Genomic DNA, 18,932 nt, shown 5'->3' on the forward strand with positions numbered 1-18,932 from the left:
ATATGACAACAGGAGTGCAGGAAAGTGCCGTGTGCATTATTGGCAAAAAAGGGGTTACCATAATAAAGTGAGTAACACCCAAGACCGCTGCCAATAAAAACACTTAGTGTGCTATGCACTGCAGAAGGTAATAATAAAGGCCAGGAACCAGTGCCAATATACAAGGAAACTGTCTTACCTTATCCATGTAGCCAGGCCTACTAAGGGTCCAGGCTTCACCCGTCACGGTGAGCAAACCCCTGAAAGGTTCTTCAGGGTCTGGAAACCATAGAAATGGACTACGGCCCTAGACCTTTATAGCACTCTGTGGCTAACTACATGCTGCATTGTCAAGGTGAGCACCAAATGCAGAATCCAGTGCCCAAATCAAACATTACAGGCTGATTCCATACAGTGGGTCCAGGTATACACTGGGAGTAACCAATCCGGAAACTGCTATATAGCCAAGAACAGTAAGAAGTCATACCTTGACAGAAGTGTCAGGGAAAAAAACTGAATGGGGTTTTATGGTGTACTCTATGGGTGTCCCTAGAAATGTCTTTTAGTCAGTATACAGTCACCTGAAAGTAGCTGCATATAACCCCAAGTCCCATGTTTTGTACGGTAAAGAGAAGTTTAGGATTTCAATGCAATAAACATTTTATATATATGATATAAAAGTCTACAATCCTGTTAAAAATGTCAGGTTTCTGTGATCTAAAAAATATGAGACGAACATGAATCATTTCAGAACTTTTTCCACCTTTAATGTGACCTATAAACTGTACAACTCAACTGAGAAACAAACTGAAATTTTTTTTTTTTTGGGGGGGGGGGGGGCATGCTGACAGACTCATACCCAAAAGACTGAGTGCTGGAATAGAATCAAAAGGTGCTCCAACAAAGTATTAGTTTAAGGATGTGCACACTTCTGCAACTATATTATTTTAGTTTTTTATTTTTACTTCCCTCCACCTAAAAGATTTAATTTTGTTGTTCAACTGATTTACACAATTTATAGGTCACATTAAAGGTGGAAAAAGTTCTGAAATTATTTCTTTGTCTCATTTGTTTACATCACAGAAACCTGATATTTTAACAGGGGTGTGTAGACTTTTTATATCTGCTGTATACACACACACAAATGTTTTGTCTTGTTTTTCTATTTTAAGTTGACTGAGTTTCACAAAGTGAGGGTTCATGCATACTTTAACCCATTCTCACCTGTGCCTTCCATCCTTTAAGAGGTTTCAGACGCCGGGAGGAAGGCATTTCAATTATGTGACCGCCGTGATTGGCTGTCACAAGATCAGAAAGCTCCCAATCGCAAGTAGCAATTGGGAGATTTCAGTTACTCAGCAGCAACTGTGCCAGGAGCGTGCAGGGTGCACACTCTTCACAGCATTGTTTACATTTTGTCACGCACATATGCAGCCTCTCGGCGTTAAGGCCCAGAGATGTTAAAGTGTATAAGTCTAAAATGTCTGGACCAAAAAAAAAAACAAACCCCCCCCCCCAAAAAAAAAACATTACCTATGGAAAATAAAAGGTACTGAAGTTTGTCGCTGTTTCACGGTGCATGAGATTTTACAGTTTGATGTTGAGTATCTTTTTTTACTTGGCTGTATTTTTTACTGAAGATCTGCATTTTGTAAACTACTGCATGAATATCGTGTGACATAAAAAATTGGAATTATCACTATTGTCTACTCTACGGCAGGGGTCTCCGCACTTTTTAAACAAAGGGCCAGTTTACTGTCCTTCAATCTTTAGGGGGGCCAGACTGGCCAGTGGGAGTAGAAAATGTCATGGGCTTGGTTTACTAAATGGGGGTACTTTTTTTTTTTTTTTTTTTTTTTTTTTTTTTAAAAGGTGGGAGGAATAGTGCCCCATTGTTGGTGTCAGTTGGAGGAATGGTAACCCATTACTGGTGTCAGTGGAAGGAATAGTACCCCATAACTGATGTCCATGAGAAGAATAGTGCCCCATTGTTGGTGTCAGTGGGAGGAACAGTGTCCTGTCTTTGGTGTCAGTGGAAAGGATAGTGCCTTCTATCAGTGGAGCGCCCCAAGGGCCAGATAAAAGCAAGCAAAGCAAATGCGATGAGCTTGGTTTACTAAATGGGGGTGAAAAATGTACATATTTGGTGTCAGTGGGGGGAATAGTGTTCCATCATTGGTTTTATTGGGAGGAATGGTGCCCCATCATTGGTGTCAGTGGGAGGAATGGAGCCCAATCGATGTCAGTGGGAGAAATAGTGCCCTATCATTGGTGTCAGTGGGTGGAATAGTGCCCCAATCATTGGTGTCGGTGGGTGGAATAGTGCCCCAATCATTGGTGTCGGTGGGTGGAATTGTGCCCTAATCATTGGTGTCAGTGGGAGGAATAATGCCCCATCATTGATGTCAAAGGGAGGAATAGTGCCCTGTCTTTGGTGTCAGTGGGAGGAATAGTGCCTCGTATCAGTGGAGTGGCCCAAGGGCCGAATAAAAACAAGCAAAGGGCCACATCCGGCCCGCAGTTTGAAGACCCCTGCTTTACAGTGTCTGCTTTAGAGAAAATATATCATGTTTGGGGGTTTTACAAAATCTTTAGACCCAAAATTATTTTTTAAGCATGTGTGCAATAAAATGCAAAAAAATAATCTGGCAGTGAAAGGATTAAAGGGACAAATCACTGCTAAAAGTTTGCATGTATTGCAGAGATGCACTGCATATGTTTTTCTTTTATACTTCCTTGACATTCTTTACTCACCTCTAAAGAATGAAACATTTTGTCCCTTTCTTGCAGCTGATTTTTTAAAGATTGTATTTCTGGTCCTGACCCCTGATTCTGCTTTGGATCTAATGTACGGATAACCTGTAGAGACAGAAAATGTATATTAAAAAAAAAAAATTCTGAGATATAAAGGATACCTAAGAACTGCATAATATGTACAACAGACATGTCAAAGAATTCCAAAACTGGCAATATATTACTGACACTTTTTGCTTTCTCTAGATATTTTTTGTAACGCTCTTCCATTTGTTTCATGTCTTCCTCTTTCTTCCGTAAAGCTTCTTGTAGCTCTTCAATTTTCATTGCTTTATTTTTTGGGAAAGAAAAAAGAGAGGAAAAAAAAAAAAAAGGACAATATTAAGGTAATGATCTTTTAACATGGTTTATCAATATTTCCCAACTAAACAACTGATGAAGATTAACAATAACACAGTAGTATAAGGGACACCGTTACACTACAAAAAAAAGGACTGGGAAAAAAAAAATAAAGCACAAAGTGCAGTAATGTAAAGCAACCAATCATCTTTCTCTGATGTACTACACATTTTATATACGCATAGCTCTTTGAGCTGGTTTGCTAAAATGATGCAAAATCTACTGCACAGGTTCACATACATTGGATGTTTGACTTTCTGTTTGTTGTCCAAGTTAATTTGAAAAAGCAAAAGACAATTTTGTACTTCACTCATGTAACACCTGCAGACACTTGCAAAACAACCAGGAATCTTGTTTGGATATTCTTGTCACTTTCAACTCATCTTCTAGTTCAAACTCTGGGACATAAGTAAAATACTGTGTCAGCCTTCACTTTGCCTTAAAAAAAATCAAATGCCACCTACAGCTGTTGTTGTAACGTGGCTCCAAATCTTCAATAATTGCACGTTTTTTCTGCAGTTCATTGTTGGCTTCATGAAGCTTTTCCCTGTATTTGCAATAAAAAAAACCACATTGCTTACAAAAGTAGCAATCTGTTACCTATAGCAGTACTGTTCAGCAAAATGCAAAGCTGTACCATGAGACAAGACTTTTAATAGTATTCTTTATATTTATGAATTATGTTCAGGTCTAAAGAACATTTATATTTTATTCCTTTACAGTAAGATAAATATGCAATGTTAAAAATTAATATTTCATACTTAAAAGGAGACTTTCAGTAAAAAGCAAGACCTGTTTAAAACAGCAGGGCCCCTCCCCATTATAAATTCAAGTTGTTTATTAAAATAAAAAAGTGTAGGAAAAAAATGTTAGTACATGCACTCAACTAACACCAGGCTACAATACTGGAATGGGCGACATCACCCTCCTTCAGTCAAGATAGCAGAAAACGTACAGAGCACAACACAAGTACCCAATTTGGTATAGTCAAATTGCCAGGATGGAAAATTTGAAGAGTTGAAGGCGTCTGCCTTTCTGCGCGAGCACGAGGTGCTTTCATTTTTTTTCTTAAATCATTTTTATTGCTGTCACAAGGAATGCAAACATCCCTAGTGACAGCAATAGGCAGTCATGGGTACTCTTTATGGAGAGATCTGGGGTCAATAAGACCTCAAATCCCTCCTCTGCCCTTAAAAGCATTTGATCATACCAAGTTGTGTTAGATTTTTAAAAATAGCATCGTTAACATCCAGGAAAACGTATGCTCATCACATCCTGTTTCCTATATCATAGAGCAGAACAGAGTGGTTCCAGTTTTTGTCTGCCTCTATGATCAGCTGGCGAAAGCGCCAGCCGGTCGATCGGGTGTCCCAGTGGGATGGACAGGGCAGCCATCAGAAATTTTGGGGACCCTTACACATCTTTAGGCCTGGACCCCCCTGAGCCTGACCACCGACATTCCCCAGGGCCAATCCACTGACCATCCATACCATGTCCTCCTCTTCCTCCATCCCATCTTCCCGATCCCATGTTCTCCTCCCCCATCCCATGTCCTCTTCTTCCAGTCTTATCTCACCCATCCCATGTTCCCCTCCTCCACCACTCCCATCTCCTCCACCCCACAGTCTCCTCTAGTCCCATCTCCTCCATCCCACGTTCTCCTCCTCCATCCCACATTCTCCTCCTCCAGTCCCAACTCGTCAATCCAACGTCGTCCTCCTCCAATACCATGTCACCCTCCTACTCCAGTCCCATCTCCTCCATCTCCAGTCCCATCTCCTACGTCACCTCCCGCTGCTTGCAAAAGCAATCCAAAAGACTAGTCAGCCACTCGGATTGCCTGTACAAGAGAGCCAGCTCTAAATGCTGCTGCTTACCCACAGCAGGGCTAAATGTACAAAAAACAAAAACACAAAAAAAAACCTCTTGCCCGGCACCCAGAAATGCATGTCTTGGGCGTCGGGCAATAGGAATATCACATTCCTGAGTTATTGATTATGGAGAAGATGCCCCAATATATTAGGGTCTACTTTAACACCTGAGGCCAACTAGTTTGTGCTATGACCTTTAAACAGGATATCTGACAGTGTTCATACACACATCTACAAGAGTCAGAGGAGGGACGCACACCCCTCATTATCTAACGCTAGTATAGGTACTGCTCTTTCTACAGGTGTAGAGAACAAATACAGAGTTGGAGCTAGGCTTCCGTATTAGAAAGCCCATTAGAAAGTTTACAAAGTTGAACATTGATGAACAACTATTAACCTAGGTATTTTAAATAACATACAGGTATTATATTTGACACACTCACTTAACATTTTATGCTTGGTGTAGTATAAAAAAAGGTCATTGAGGTAGCACTGAATATTCGATGTAGCATGGAAATCATTATGTTAATAAAGCAGATCATTAAAACATGTGTTTATTAACGTTCATATATACACATTATGTAAGCTATTAAATCATGAAGTTCTTCTAATTAAAGTATTAAAGTGCTATGCAGCTGGTGCATAAAATTATGAATGTCACTCAACTTTTAAATGGCAAATTGAATATATTAATACTTACAAATGTTCTTCAAGCTTCTTCTTCAAAAGTAGTGACTAAATGAGGAGGGTTGGGAATGAGAGACAAAAACACAAAATCAGGTTATTCACAAATCCTGCACATAGATATTATCAGTGTTCTGTAATATAATTATAAAATTTCATAAAAGTTTGCAAAACATGAAAGATGAAGACCACAGTCACCTAGGTAAGGACTTGGCAGATACTTTGATTGCCTTTATTTCCTCCCTCTCTAAAAAAATAATTTGCACATGCTTATTATTCAAGGGGCAAGGCGAGGCATCTATTAAAGCACACCCATGTTTTGTTTACAGATTTTTGGGGATGGAAAATATAGTAAAATATAGAGTAACATGAGGGCTGAAATAACTTTCCTATAACTTTCACAAAATGTCATATAGGAGTATCAGAGATTAGATTGCAAGCCGTACGTAAAAGGAACTTTCACCAGGAATAGAATTTCTGCCCCTCTACAGGGTGTGCCACAAATTATAATCAATAAAATTGTGTATACAAGTTACCATACCGTTCACTATCAAATGCATACAGTATCTCACAGAAGTGAGTACACCCCTCACATTTTTGTAAATATTTTATTACATATTTTCATGTGACAACACTAAAGAAACGACACTTTGCTACAATGTAAAGTAGTAAGTGTACAGCTTGTATAACAGTGTAAATTTGCTGTCCTCTCAAAATAACTCAACACACAGCCTTTAAATGTCTAAATCGCTGGCATCAAAAGTGGGTACACCCCTAAGTGAAAATGTCCAAATTGGGCCAAATTAGTCATTTTCCCTCTTCGGTGTCATGTGACTTGTTAGTGTTACAAGGTTTCAGGTGTGAGTGGCGAGCAGGTGTGTTAAATTTGGTGTTATCACTCTCACTCTCTCATACTGGTCACTGGAAATTCAACATGGTACCGCATGGCAAAGAACTCTCTGAGGATCTGAAAAAAAAGAATTGTTTCTCTACATAAAGATGGCCTAGGCTATAAGAAGATTTCCAAGACCCTGAAACTGAGCTGCAGCATGGTGACCAAGACCATACAGAGGTTTAACAGGACAGGTTCCACTGAGAACAGGCCTCGCTATGGTCAACCAAAGAAGTTGCGTGCACGTGTTCAGCGTCATACCCAGAGGCTGTCTTTGGGAAATAGACGTATGAGTGCTGCCAGCATTGCTGCAGAGGTTGAAGGGGTGGGGGGTCAGCCTGCCAGTGCTCAGACCATACGCTGCACACTACATCAAATTGGTCTGAATGGCTGTTGTCCCAGAAGAAAGCCTCTTCTAAGGATGATGCACAAGAAAGCCTGCAAACAGTTTGCTAAAGACAAGCAGACTAAGGACATGGATTACTGGAACCATGTTCTGTGGTCTGATGAGACCAAGGTAAACTTATTTGGTTCAGATGGTGTCAAGTGTGTGTGGTGACAACCAGGTGAGGAGTACAAAGACAAGTGTGTCTCGCCTACATTCAAGCATGGTGGTGGGAGTGTCATGGTCTGGGGCTGCATGAGTGCTGCCGGCACTGGGGAGCTATAGTTCATTGAGGGAACCATGAATGCTAACATCTACTATGACATGCTGAAGCAGAGCATGATCCCCTCCCTTCAGAGACTGGGCCGCAGGGCAGTATTCCAACATGATAATGACCCCAAACACACCTCCAAGACGACCACTGCCTTGCTAAAGAAGCTGAGGGTAAAGGTGATGGACTGGCCAAGCATGTCTCCAGACCTAAACCCTATTGAGCATCTGTGGGGCATCCTCAAAACGGAAGGTGGAGGAGCGCAAGGTCTCTAACATCCACCAGCTCTGTGATGTCATCATGGAGGAGTGGAAGAGGACTCCAGTGGCAACCTGTGAAGCTCTGGTGAACTCCATGCCCAAGAGGGTTAAGGCAGTGCTGGAAAATAATGTCGGCCACACAAAATATTGACACTTTGGGCCCAATTTGGACATTTTCCGCTTAGGGGTGTACTCACTTTTGTTGCCAGCAGTTTAGACATTAATGACTGTATGTTGAGTTATTTTGAGGGGACAGCAAATTTACACTGTTATACAAGCTGTACACTCACTACTTTACATTGTAGCAAAGTGTCATTTCTTCAGTGTTGTCACATGAAAAGATATAATAAAATATTTACAAAAATGTTAGGGGTGTACTCACTTCCATGAGATACAGTATATGTACCTTTTATACTTCCAGTGTGTATAGAAAATAATAACCTACCCCCCTTCTGAAATAATCACATTTTGCTGCTTTGCAGCCTGAAATGAAGACAGAAACAGTTTTTGTTTTATCCAGCTGTGCTTACTTAAGATACAAGTGAAAGATATAACACCAAGTCAGAAGAAGAAAAAAAAAAAAAAAAAAAAAAAAAAGTAAAATTCAGAAACAGATTTACCGAGTTGGAAACAGGATCACCCCCTTGTGTCAGTATTTTGTTGAACCACCTTTTACTTTAATCTTAGCCTTTAGTCTGCTGGGATATGTCTCTACAAACTTTGCAATATTTGCCCATTGTTCTTTGTAGAACTGCTAAAGTTCAGTTAAATTTGATGGTGACCATTTGTGGACTGCAGTATTCAAGTCATTCCATAGATTTTCAATGGCGTTTAAGTCTGGGCTCTGACTAGGCATTGCAAGGACATTCACTTTTTCCTCCTTCAACCACTGTGTGGTTATTCTTGCTGTGTGCTTTGGGTCACTGTCATGTTGGAAGGTAAACCTTCTTCCCATTAACAACTTTCTGGCAGATGGCAACAGATTTTCCTCAAAAATGTGATGGTATTTTGCCCCATCAATACTTCCTTCTATCCTGACAAGTGCTTCAGTCCCTGCTGCAGAGAAACACCCCCATAACAGGATATTACCGCCTTCATGCTTTAATGTACCGTATTTTCCGGCGTATAAGACGACTGGGCGTATAAGACGACCCCCTACTTTTCCTGCTAAAATATAGGGTTTGAGCTATACTCGCCGTATAAGACTACCCCTCTTCCAATGCACACCAAATAAAAATGAAAAAACATCAGATTTGATTTCAATATGGTATGCTATTTCAGTATGGTATTCCAATGATGGGGTGCTATTCCTCCCACTGACACCAATGATGAGGCACTACTCCTCCCACTGACACCAATGATGGGGCACTATTTCATCCACTGACACCAATGATGGGGCACTATTCCTCCCACTGATACCAATGATGGGACACTATTCCTCCCACTGACACCAATGATGGTGCCCCATCATTAATGTCAGTGTGTGAGGAATAGTGCCCCATCATTAGTCAGTGGGAGGAATAGTGCCCCATCATTGGTGTCAGTGGGAGGAATAGTGTCCCATCATTAGTGTCAGTGGGAGGAATAGCGCCCCATCATTGGTATCAGTGGGAGGAATAGCGCCCCATCATTGGTATCAGTGGGAGGCATAGCGCCCCATCATTGGTATCAGTGGGAGGAATAGCGCCCCATCATTGGTATCAGTGGGAGGAATAGCGCCCCATCATTGGTGTCAGTGGGAGGAATAGCGCCCCATCATTGGTGTCAGTGGGAGGAATAGCGCCCCATCATTGGTGTCAGTGGGAGGAATAGCGCCCCATCATTGGTGTCAGTGGGAGGAATAGCGCCCCATCATTAGTGTCAGTGGGAGGAATAGCGCCCCATCATAGGTGTCAGTGGGAGGAATAGCACCCCATCATTGGTATCAGTGGCAGGAATTGCGCCCCATCATTGGTGTCAGTGGGAGGAATAGCGCCCCATCATTGGTATCAGTGGGAGGAATAGCGCCCCATCATTGGTATCAGTGGGAGGAATAGCACCCATCATTGGTATCAGTGGCAGGAATTGCGCCCCATCATTGGTGTCAGTGGGAGGAATTGCGCCCCATCGTTGGTATCAGTGGGGAGAACAGTGCCTCATCGTTGGTGTCAGTGGGGGAGGAACAGTGCCTCATCGTTGGTGTCAGTGGGGGAGGAACAGTGCCTCATCGTTGGTGTCAGTGGGGGAGGAACAGTGCCTCATCGTTGGTGTCAGTGGGGGAGGAACAGTGCCTCATCGTTGGTGTCAGTGGGGGAGGAACAGTGCCTCATCGTTGGTGTCAGTGGGGGAGGAACAGTGCCTCATCGTTGGTGTCAGTGGGGGAGGAACAGTGCCTCATCGTTGGTGTCAGTGGGGGAGGAACAGTGCCTCATCGTTGGTGTCAGTGGGGGAGGAACAGTGCCTCATCGTTGGTGTCAGTGGGGGAGGAACAGTGCCTCATCGTTAATGTCAGTGGGGGAGGAACAGTGCCTCATCGTTGGTGTCAGTGGGGGAGGAACAGTGCCTCATCGTTGGTGTCAGTGGGGGAGGAACAGTGCCTCATCGTTGGTGTCAGTGGGGGAGGAATAGTGCCCCATCGTTAGTGTCAGTGGGGGAGAGGAGCAGCTGCTCCTTCTTTCAGTTCGGCCGCTCGATTTTCGCGGGGCCGCTCGTCTCCGCCATCCTCGCCGGTGATTGGTCGCCTGTGTGCCTTTCCAGTGCTGGCGCCCAATCACCGGTGAGGAGGCGGAGCCGAGCGGCCGCGTGACCATCGAGCGGCCGAACTGAAAGAAGGAACAGCCGCGCTTCCTGGACCGGATCGTCGTGGGACCGGAGCCAGGTAAGGTACAGCAGCCCCTCTGCCCACCCCTGTACTTGGTGTCCGTTGGAGGAGGAGGGGGGGCGGCGCCGCGCCGCCCCTCGAAAAAGTGCCGCCCTGACACCGGCTCGCACCGGCATATAAGACGACCCCCGACTTTTCAGAAGATTTTCAGGGGTTGAAAAGTCGTCTTATACGCCGGAAAATACGGTAGGTATGGTTATCTGGATGGTGAACTGTATTGGATTTACACCAGACATATGGTTTAGTGTTGAGGCCAAATAATTCAATTTTATTCTCATCTGACTATAACACCTTTTTCCATGTGGCCTCAGAATCTTGAAAGTATGTTTTTGCAAAGCTCAGTCATGACTGCATGTTGCCTTTCTTGAGCAGTGTTTTTTTTTCTTGCAAACCTCCCATACAAGCCACATTTGTGGAGAATTTGCAATATTGTTGCCACATGCACACAATGATCACTCTGTCATCAATTCATGCAACTGCTTCAGAGTTGCTGTAGGCCTCTTGGTAGCCTCTCTAACCAGTTCTCTCCTGGCTCTTTTATCCAGTTTAGAGCAGCGTCCTGATCCAGGGAGGGTCTGTGTTGTACCAAATACCTTCCAGTTTTTTCTTAATCCGTCTCTTGACTTGTGCCTGTCCACAACTTTATCCCAGAGATCTTTTGACAGCGCCTTGCCATCCACAGTTGATTTTTTGCTTCAGTTGCACTAGCAGGACTGAAATGCTCCAAGAAAGCTCTTTTCATACTGAATTAATCAAAATGACCACAGCTGATCACAGCTGAAAATCAAATGGCTTTGTGTGCCCTTGAGAGTTAGTTTTTTGGGGGGATTAACTACAGTGCCATGTGCTGTAAACTTCTTGACAATGTTGTGCACAGTGGACACAGAAACATTAAGATCTCTAGAGATTGACTTGAGACCTTGAAATTGTCCATGCTTTTCCACAATTTTTGTTCTCAAATGCTCAGACAATTCTTTGTTGTGCTTTCTCTTCTCCATGCCCCATCTGGCACACAGAGACAAACAGAAAGGTTGAGTAAAATTTTCCCCATTTTAACAGGTTGCCGGTGTGATTTCTATATTGTTAGCACCTGTTAATGATACAGGTGAGCTGCATTACAAATTACAGGAGCATCAGAAACTTGGAATGCAATTATTTCTTACTATTTTGAGAAGGTGCCAATAATTTTGTCCATTCCATTTTAGGAGTTTTGAGTGGAATGCATCAGGTTTGGCTTTTTGTTTCTCCACTGTATGAGTTTCCATTTTCATTGTAATATGGATAAGGACAGCATTAAAATTAATATTCACTACCCTTAAATTGGTAGTAAAGCTTCTAAGAAAAACAAAAAAAAAAGTTTCCCCCTGCAAGGTAATATAATGTGCTAGTATGCATCACATACTAGCACATTATGAAAGACTTACCTTAAGAGGAAGCCTTCCAGCGGTGCACTGTCACCACAGAGCTCTGAAGGAATGGTACCGGTATGCTGTACCTTCAGAGTCACAGGCTTTCGCTCACTGGGATATCTCCTAAACCGTGCACGTTTAGGAGATATTCATTTTACCTACGGGTAAACTGTATTATAAGCTTGCCTGTAGGACAAAATCAACAGGGAGTTTACTACCACTAACTAGTTATAATTTAATAAGAATTATCTAAAATATATAGTAAAATATGTTTTTTCTATGAATAACCATAAAGACTCTACACAACAATCACTGCAGGACTGTAAATAAATCCAAGGTAACGGTTATATAGGTGATGGCAATCGTGTGTAATTTTCATGTGTATTGTTTTAGTATACCAATCCCTAGTGTAAAGATAAAGCAATGATATAATTCATAATTTACTTCTATATATTCTTCAATGATTAATGAATTACACTACAGTTTCATGGAATACAAACATATTTAAAGCTGAGCTCCAAGCAAACTGCTAAATATACAGAAAAATACATATGGAAAACAAATGAGAGAGCAGTTTTACCTGTAAAAAATTTTTTATTTCTATCCATTCAGTTCATAGAGTAATGCAGCTCTGCCACACAGCACAGTTTGGTCTGGCAGGGCAGGAGACCTGATTTTTCTTTGTTGTAGGTAAAAAACACTTGTTTCTCCCCAGCCTGAGACTACACAATGAAAGGAGAAGCCGCAGGTGGATTAACTTGTCTCTTTGTGAGAATATAAATAAATGGGGAGTGGGAGCAGGAAAACCTCCCATATAGCATTATTGGATTTACGGGTACCATATTCTCCATTACACCTAGCATAACAAAGAAAAAAAACCCTACAGGAAAATCTACACAGAACTTCAAAAGGTGCCATACCAAATGTATATAAAAAGCAACAAACACCTTTATTTCATCACATAAAAGCATTGGGCACAAATGTTTTTTCCCATACAAGTGAACATAGATATATAAAACCCCTAAGCAGATTGACCAATGGAGATTATCTTGGCTTTTTCGACGCGTTGCACAGGCCAAGGCCTTCAGGAAAAACCAACACTTTATAAAAATCTGCATAGAAGACAGTGTCCCATTCAGATGGATTATACTTGCAAGCGGTTGCAGATACTACGTAGCTGGCAGCCCTCCGAGGGCCTTTTTTCTTGCCTGTTTTTGCAACACCATTAGGCGTCTCAGCGGCATTGGTGACATCACTCTTCGGCTTCACACCCTATATGGTTCCATTTTCTTGAGGCAGAACATTCTGTGCTTGCTCATCCATGGAGTTCTCTCATCCATGTATGTTTTTAATTTAGCTGCACGTCGTCTTCTATGCAGATTTTTATAAAGTGTTGGTTTTTCCTGAAGAAGCAGGCCTTGACTTGGGAAACACATCAAACAAAGCCAAGATAACCTCGTTGATAAATCTGCTTAGGGGTTGTATAAATCTACATTCACTTGTATGGCAGAAACCATTTCTGTACAATACCTTTTCTGAATATTGAACAAAATGTGTTCTTTAGGGGTTTTTAACTTTTATGTGATGAAATAAAGAGGTTTGTTACTTTTTATATACATTTAATGTGGTACCTTTAAAATCCAGTGTAGATTTTCCGCTAGGGGTTTTTTCTTTAATCTCTTTCTGACTCTGCTCTCCCCTTCTATTAGCAACTTTCTTGAAGGCTCATGAGCATTTCAGCACAACTGATTCCTTGTGCTGCTTCTCCCTTCCCCAGTATGAGCTATGCTGCACAAGGGATTGCAAGAAGTTGGTATCATGGCAAAATTAGAAACGTACATTGTATGCATTTAAAAAAACAGTTACGGGTCCATTAACAATATGATCTATGATTGTATTCTTTATATACTTGGAGTTCAGCTTTAACCAGTAATGTATTACAAAAATAAATACTTACTATTGCCTTGTGTGTGTGCAAAACAAGCCAATTAACAGAAGCATTGAGAAAAAGATTGAGAAAAAGATTTAACAAATTTTATTTCCTAATTCCATACAGATGGAATGAACAATAACTTCCAATACTCCCATACTTTTGCAAACCCTTTCTTTTTCCAAACATACAAGTGCTAAAGAATACTATGGTGTCAGCTAGAGATCTGCAAGCACATACAGTGGATATAAAGTCTACACACCCCTGTTAAAATGTCAGATTTCTGTGATGTAAAAGAATGAGACAAAGATAAATCATTTCAGAACTATTTCCACCTTTAACCACTTCAAGTCCGGACACTTTTACCCCCTTCCTATCCAGGCCAATTTTCAGCTTTCGGTGCTATCACACTTTGAATGACAATTGCACGGTCATGCAATACTGTACCCATATGAATTTTTTAGCATTTTTTTGAGACAGATAAAGCTTTATTTTGGTGGTATTTATTCACTACTGGGATTTTTTTTTTTTTTTGCTATATAAATGAAAAAGTCAAATTTTTTTTTTAAAAAAGTGTTTTTATTATAAAATTTTGCAAATAAATAATCTTTCTTCATAAATCTTGGCCAACATTTATTCAGTTATCTTTTTAGTGAAAAAAAAATAACCCAATTTAAAACCAAAAATTATAATTACTCTAATTTTTTAAAAAAAGTTTTACTTTTTTTTTATATTATGTTATTTATTTTTTAACATACTGTCACCATAGCAGTACAGTATCACCACAGTGACACTTGTGGGGGGTGATGAAGATTTTTTTTTTTTTTACACTGATTGCTTTTATGCTCATAAAGGCTGTAAAAGCAATAGCCTTGTACCATGTGATCTCTGAGATCATTCACAGATTTCACACATAGTAAGCAATGATGTCAGAAGTGACACCTTGCTTACTACTATTCATGTGATTGGCCAATCAGTGATCACATGATCGGGACCTCAAACAGAGGTCCTGTACAGCGATCGGTGTTCCGCTGTGTCCTCCCAGGGAGCGCGCACAAGCAGGGAAACGGGGAGGACGTTTATAAAACGGCCACCCGCTCCTGCACTGCTCCCGTTCCGGCCGTTTATATGCATGGAAGTGGTTAATGCAACCTATAAACCGTAAAACTCAGTTGAACAACAAACTGAAAGGTGGAGGGACGTAAAAATAAAAAACTAAAATAATATAGTTGCATAAGTGTGCACACCTTTTGATTTTATTACAGCACTCAGTCTTTTTGGGTATGAGTCTATCAGAATGGCACATCTTGACTTGGCAATATTTTCACACACTTCCTTGCAAAAACACTCCAAATCTGTCAGATTGCGAGGGCATCTCCTTTGCACAGCCCTCTTCAGATCACCCCACAGATTTGCGATCGGATTCGGGTCTGGGCCACTTCAAAACTTTAATCTTCTTCTGTGAAGCCATTCCTTTGTTGATTTGGATGGATGCTTTGGGTTGTTATGCTGAAAGATGAAGTTCCTCTTCATCTTCAGCTTTCTAGAAGCCTGAAGGTTTTGTGCCAATATTGACTGGTATTTGGAACTGTTCATAATTCCCTCTACCTTGACTAAGGCCCCAGTTCCAGCTGAAGAAAAACAACCCCAAAGCATGATGCTGCCACCACCATGCTTCACTGTGGGTATGATGTTCTTTTGGTGAAGAACAGTGTTGTTTTTGTGCCAAACATATCTTTTGGAATTATGGCCAAAAAGTGAAATGATTTATCGGTATCTCTTTTTTTAGATCACAAAAACCTGACATTTTAACAGAGGTGTGTAGACTTTTATATCCACTGTATGTGATAATACATTTACCATACGTACTGTATAACACATACTAAAAGGTGTTTATTGGAAACAGTTAAAACTCAAGAACTGCATGTAAACTTTCTTTGAAGTACATCTAAATCCCAAAATAAAAATGTATTGTTACAATTTACCAATCCTTAGATGTGGTGGCTACATTACTGTTCTGTTTGTAGGCATTTTTATCCTTTATTTTCACCTGGGCAACTAGTAAAACTTCCGGTCTTAAGGTGGCTCCTCTATCTATGGAGGGACAATGCATCCACCCCTGGACAGAAGCATTGCCTGCAGAAGGTAGTTTTAGATGGACTAGTAGATTTAGAGGGACTTTACATTAGCGATTAACATGTTGTAAAGCGCTGCGCAAACTGTTCTGTTATATAGAGCAAAAGCTCGATATAAGTCTAGTTTAATAACAATAATAAACAATATAAAGCAGAGCTACACTTAGGTAGTAAAATAATACTGTGAGGAGGGAGCTCTTTATTGCAGAAGAGACAGAACACACTTAACTGACTGCTTGTAGCCTTCTACTGAATGTAGACAGAGCTGCACATGCGCGGTTCAACATGCAATGTCAGCACACTCTGGCCATGCCAGAATGACTGACATCATTCTCCCACCGGTCAATCAGGAGGCTAAGAACCCAACACCCGAAAGTGGCAAGGGCGATGATGACAACAGCCGGCAAGGAATGTAACTATTGCTTTGCTGGAAATTGGAGGTAAGCATTTCTGGGGGTTAATTCTGCTTTAAAGTGTTACTAAACCCACAACAGTAAAATCAGTCTGTATATGCAGTAAAGCATGCTTGTTATACGCACTGTGGAACCTAAGGGGTTATTCATTTGCATTGTGTAAAAACGCAGTTTAATCCTGACTTCCCTGATCCTCCCCTTCTAGTGTCCCCCTCTTATCTCCTAATAAGACATACTATCTGGAGGCACTCTGAATATGCTCAGTTTGGTGTGTATTGCTAGAGAGTTTTTTTCCTTGTGACAGTCCATGTGATCAGCACAGGGCCAATCAGCACTGTCCAGCTAGAGGTCAGGGGTTCTGCATCCTCCTAGAGCAAAATGAAACCTCCTACAAGCTTTAACCAGTGCTCTGCTGGACAGTGATAGACTGCTGGACATCTGCTGATGAGAAAAGGTATTTATCAGTTTATATTTACTAAAATAATTTCATTTCCATGTTGTGTGTACTGTCGGAGACCAGATATAGTAAATGCAGTGTCCTGGGTTTAGTAACACTTAAAAAGCCTAACTCCAGCTAACATTTTTTCAGAAGGAACAGAAATTTTTTTTTTGCCTTTTAAGATAAAGGTTTTACATGAATAAACAAAACTGATCATTGTAAGCAATAGTGCTAACTGGTTTGCCTCAATCCTCTAACCGTTACATCTGCAGGACAGGTTGTTCTTTTGAAAAATAACAGATTAACTGGTCAAATCACTGGGGAAAATAAAGGAAATTAAAAAGAAAACTAATGCTGCCATTGCATTGAAGAATTGGTAAGCTGCAATAAATATTTCATTTTGGGTTTAATACTGCTTCAAACTTACTGTATAAAACAGGCCACTAGCTTTCCTTCAATAGGTTTGGTACCAAGAGTTTTTGAGTTTTTCTCAAGCTTAATGAGAGATCTTCTGCTCTTACACCTTTGAAGTGCTTTCTAAAACAAAACCTTTTTTCAGAGATCTTCAGTGAAACTGGACTCAACAGGAAAGTAAAGAAAAGCCAGCACACAACAGCAGGTCCTTGCAAAAGCTTATTACAAAGTGAACACACATTTCCAAACTGTCATGATAAAGCATTTCTATCTATAAAGAGGACTTATATCTCATAACATACAGCCTACAAAACTAAGGCCTCTTTGTAGGCAGAAACACATCAGCATGATTAACTGAAGCTGTGTTCACTTTGCAATAAACACAAAGGCTTGCTGCTCTGTGTTGGCTTTCTTCTTTATGGATTATAGGCTGCCAGATCCTAAGATGAAATAAGATTTTTTTTAATGGCCTTCACAGGATAAAGAGGTGGAGCAGTTTCAGCTTGTTTAAAGTGTGTTAACATTTCATACTTCTGTTATGTGTCTGTGTTCCCATGTACTAGTTTTAAAAAATATCCTGTTCTCTTCACATTGCTTCTTTTATGTGAAATACCTAGTGATCTTGTCAGTCCTGCTTTCCCACTGCAAACTCACCACATCAGGGCATGGAAGCACCTCCACCCTAGCATGGTGAGTTTTCTTGTTTGCATTACACTTGGAAGCACAGCCTGTCTGTAATCCAATCGTCAGACATTTGTGGACATGCCCTCCTGCACAGATAATCACAGGGAAGGTCATTGTACTGTTGTTTCTCTGCCTCTTGCTGATATCACTACCCCCCACCCCCCTCACTGGGAAAATCCATGTACACACCCCCTGCCCTGCTGTCATGGTGTATTTCTGTCTCTGCAGTTCACACTGGGCTGTGTATGTGCTACATTCAAGCTGCCATGCATCTCCTGCTCATCATCATCATCACAAGGAGTCTTCACCCCCACCTCTCTAAGCCCTTTATTTATGCAGCTGAGAACAGTGTTCCTGTGATCACTTTTGAACATTTGCACATGAGAAACAGTGAAGGTTGTAAAGTGAGAAGTTTGACATCAAGCATTTCCTTTTCTCTTAACAGATTTGCGACTATAACCATACTATGGTGTTGTCAAGGAGTAGAACGACAGAAAATACAACTCTAATTAGACCTGAAGCACAATGTGTCCAATTCCATTGTAAAAAGGTTCTACTTGCATCAAACACTTATCTCTGGGTGTTGCTGTAAACGCAGTTTCTATTTTGTAATACAGGGATAGACAAGGGCTTTTAGGTTCAAGTTAGACTATTTAAATGTAACCAGGGATCAGTAATGGATTAACCACCTTAAGGTATCCAAGAGATCACTTGATGGATTATCCACCCTTAAATCCAGGCATTACTGATTTAGTAAGTACTTTTACAATGTGCCAAACCACCCCACCCCCCCAAAAATGGTCTTTTAAAATAGAGATTCAAAGTCAATTTTAATAATTTAGGGGTACTATTGTTTGTAACAGAAGGCTGGGACCAGTTACAAAATATTCTTATATTTTTCTCTCTCTCCCCTACTGTAAATTACAAACTTGCGGCATTCAACAAACATTTACTGGTGGTGAATCAATCACTGGATTTTAAACACATACATCTGGAAGATTCACCTTCACTGAATGTTTGGTAAATGTCACATTCACTGCTTTATACTTATGCCTATTTTAATGGTTTCATTTTTCCTTATCGATTTGTTATGTTTTGTTGATTTCTATTTAAAAATAATTAAAAAAAGAGATGATCAGGTATATTTTGTAAT

General features: G+C 40.8%; 1 protein-coding gene across 2 annotated transcripts in view; it reads right to left on the reverse strand.

The window, feature by feature from the left end:
- Positions 1–18,932, reverse strand: part of HOOK3 (hook microtubule tethering protein 3) — a 118,756-nt gene that overhangs the window by 18,903 nt on the left and 80,921 nt on the right. For both annotated transcript variants that reach the window (XM_089670862.1, XM_089670861.1), the window contains 4 exons: positions 5,704–5,738; positions 3,597–3,679; positions 2,962–3,062; positions 2,734–2,838 (listed from right to left, as the gene is read on the reverse strand). In XM_089670862.1, the coding sequence (XP_089526988.1) occupies positions 2,734–2,838; positions 2,962–3,062; positions 3,597–3,679; positions 5,704–5,738 (324 nt within the window). The remainder of the gene's footprint in view (positions 1–2,733; positions 2,839–2,961; positions 3,063–3,596; positions 3,680–5,703; positions 5,739–18,932) is intronic.

This window comes from Staurois parvus, unplaced genomic scaffold (genome assembly GCF_062004578.1).
Source record: "Staurois parvus isolate SC_StPar_1 unplaced genomic scaffold, SC_StPar_1.0 ptg000096l, whole genome shotgun sequence".
Lineage (NCBI taxonomy): Eukaryota > Metazoa > Chordata > Amphibia > Anura > Ranidae > Staurois > Staurois parvus.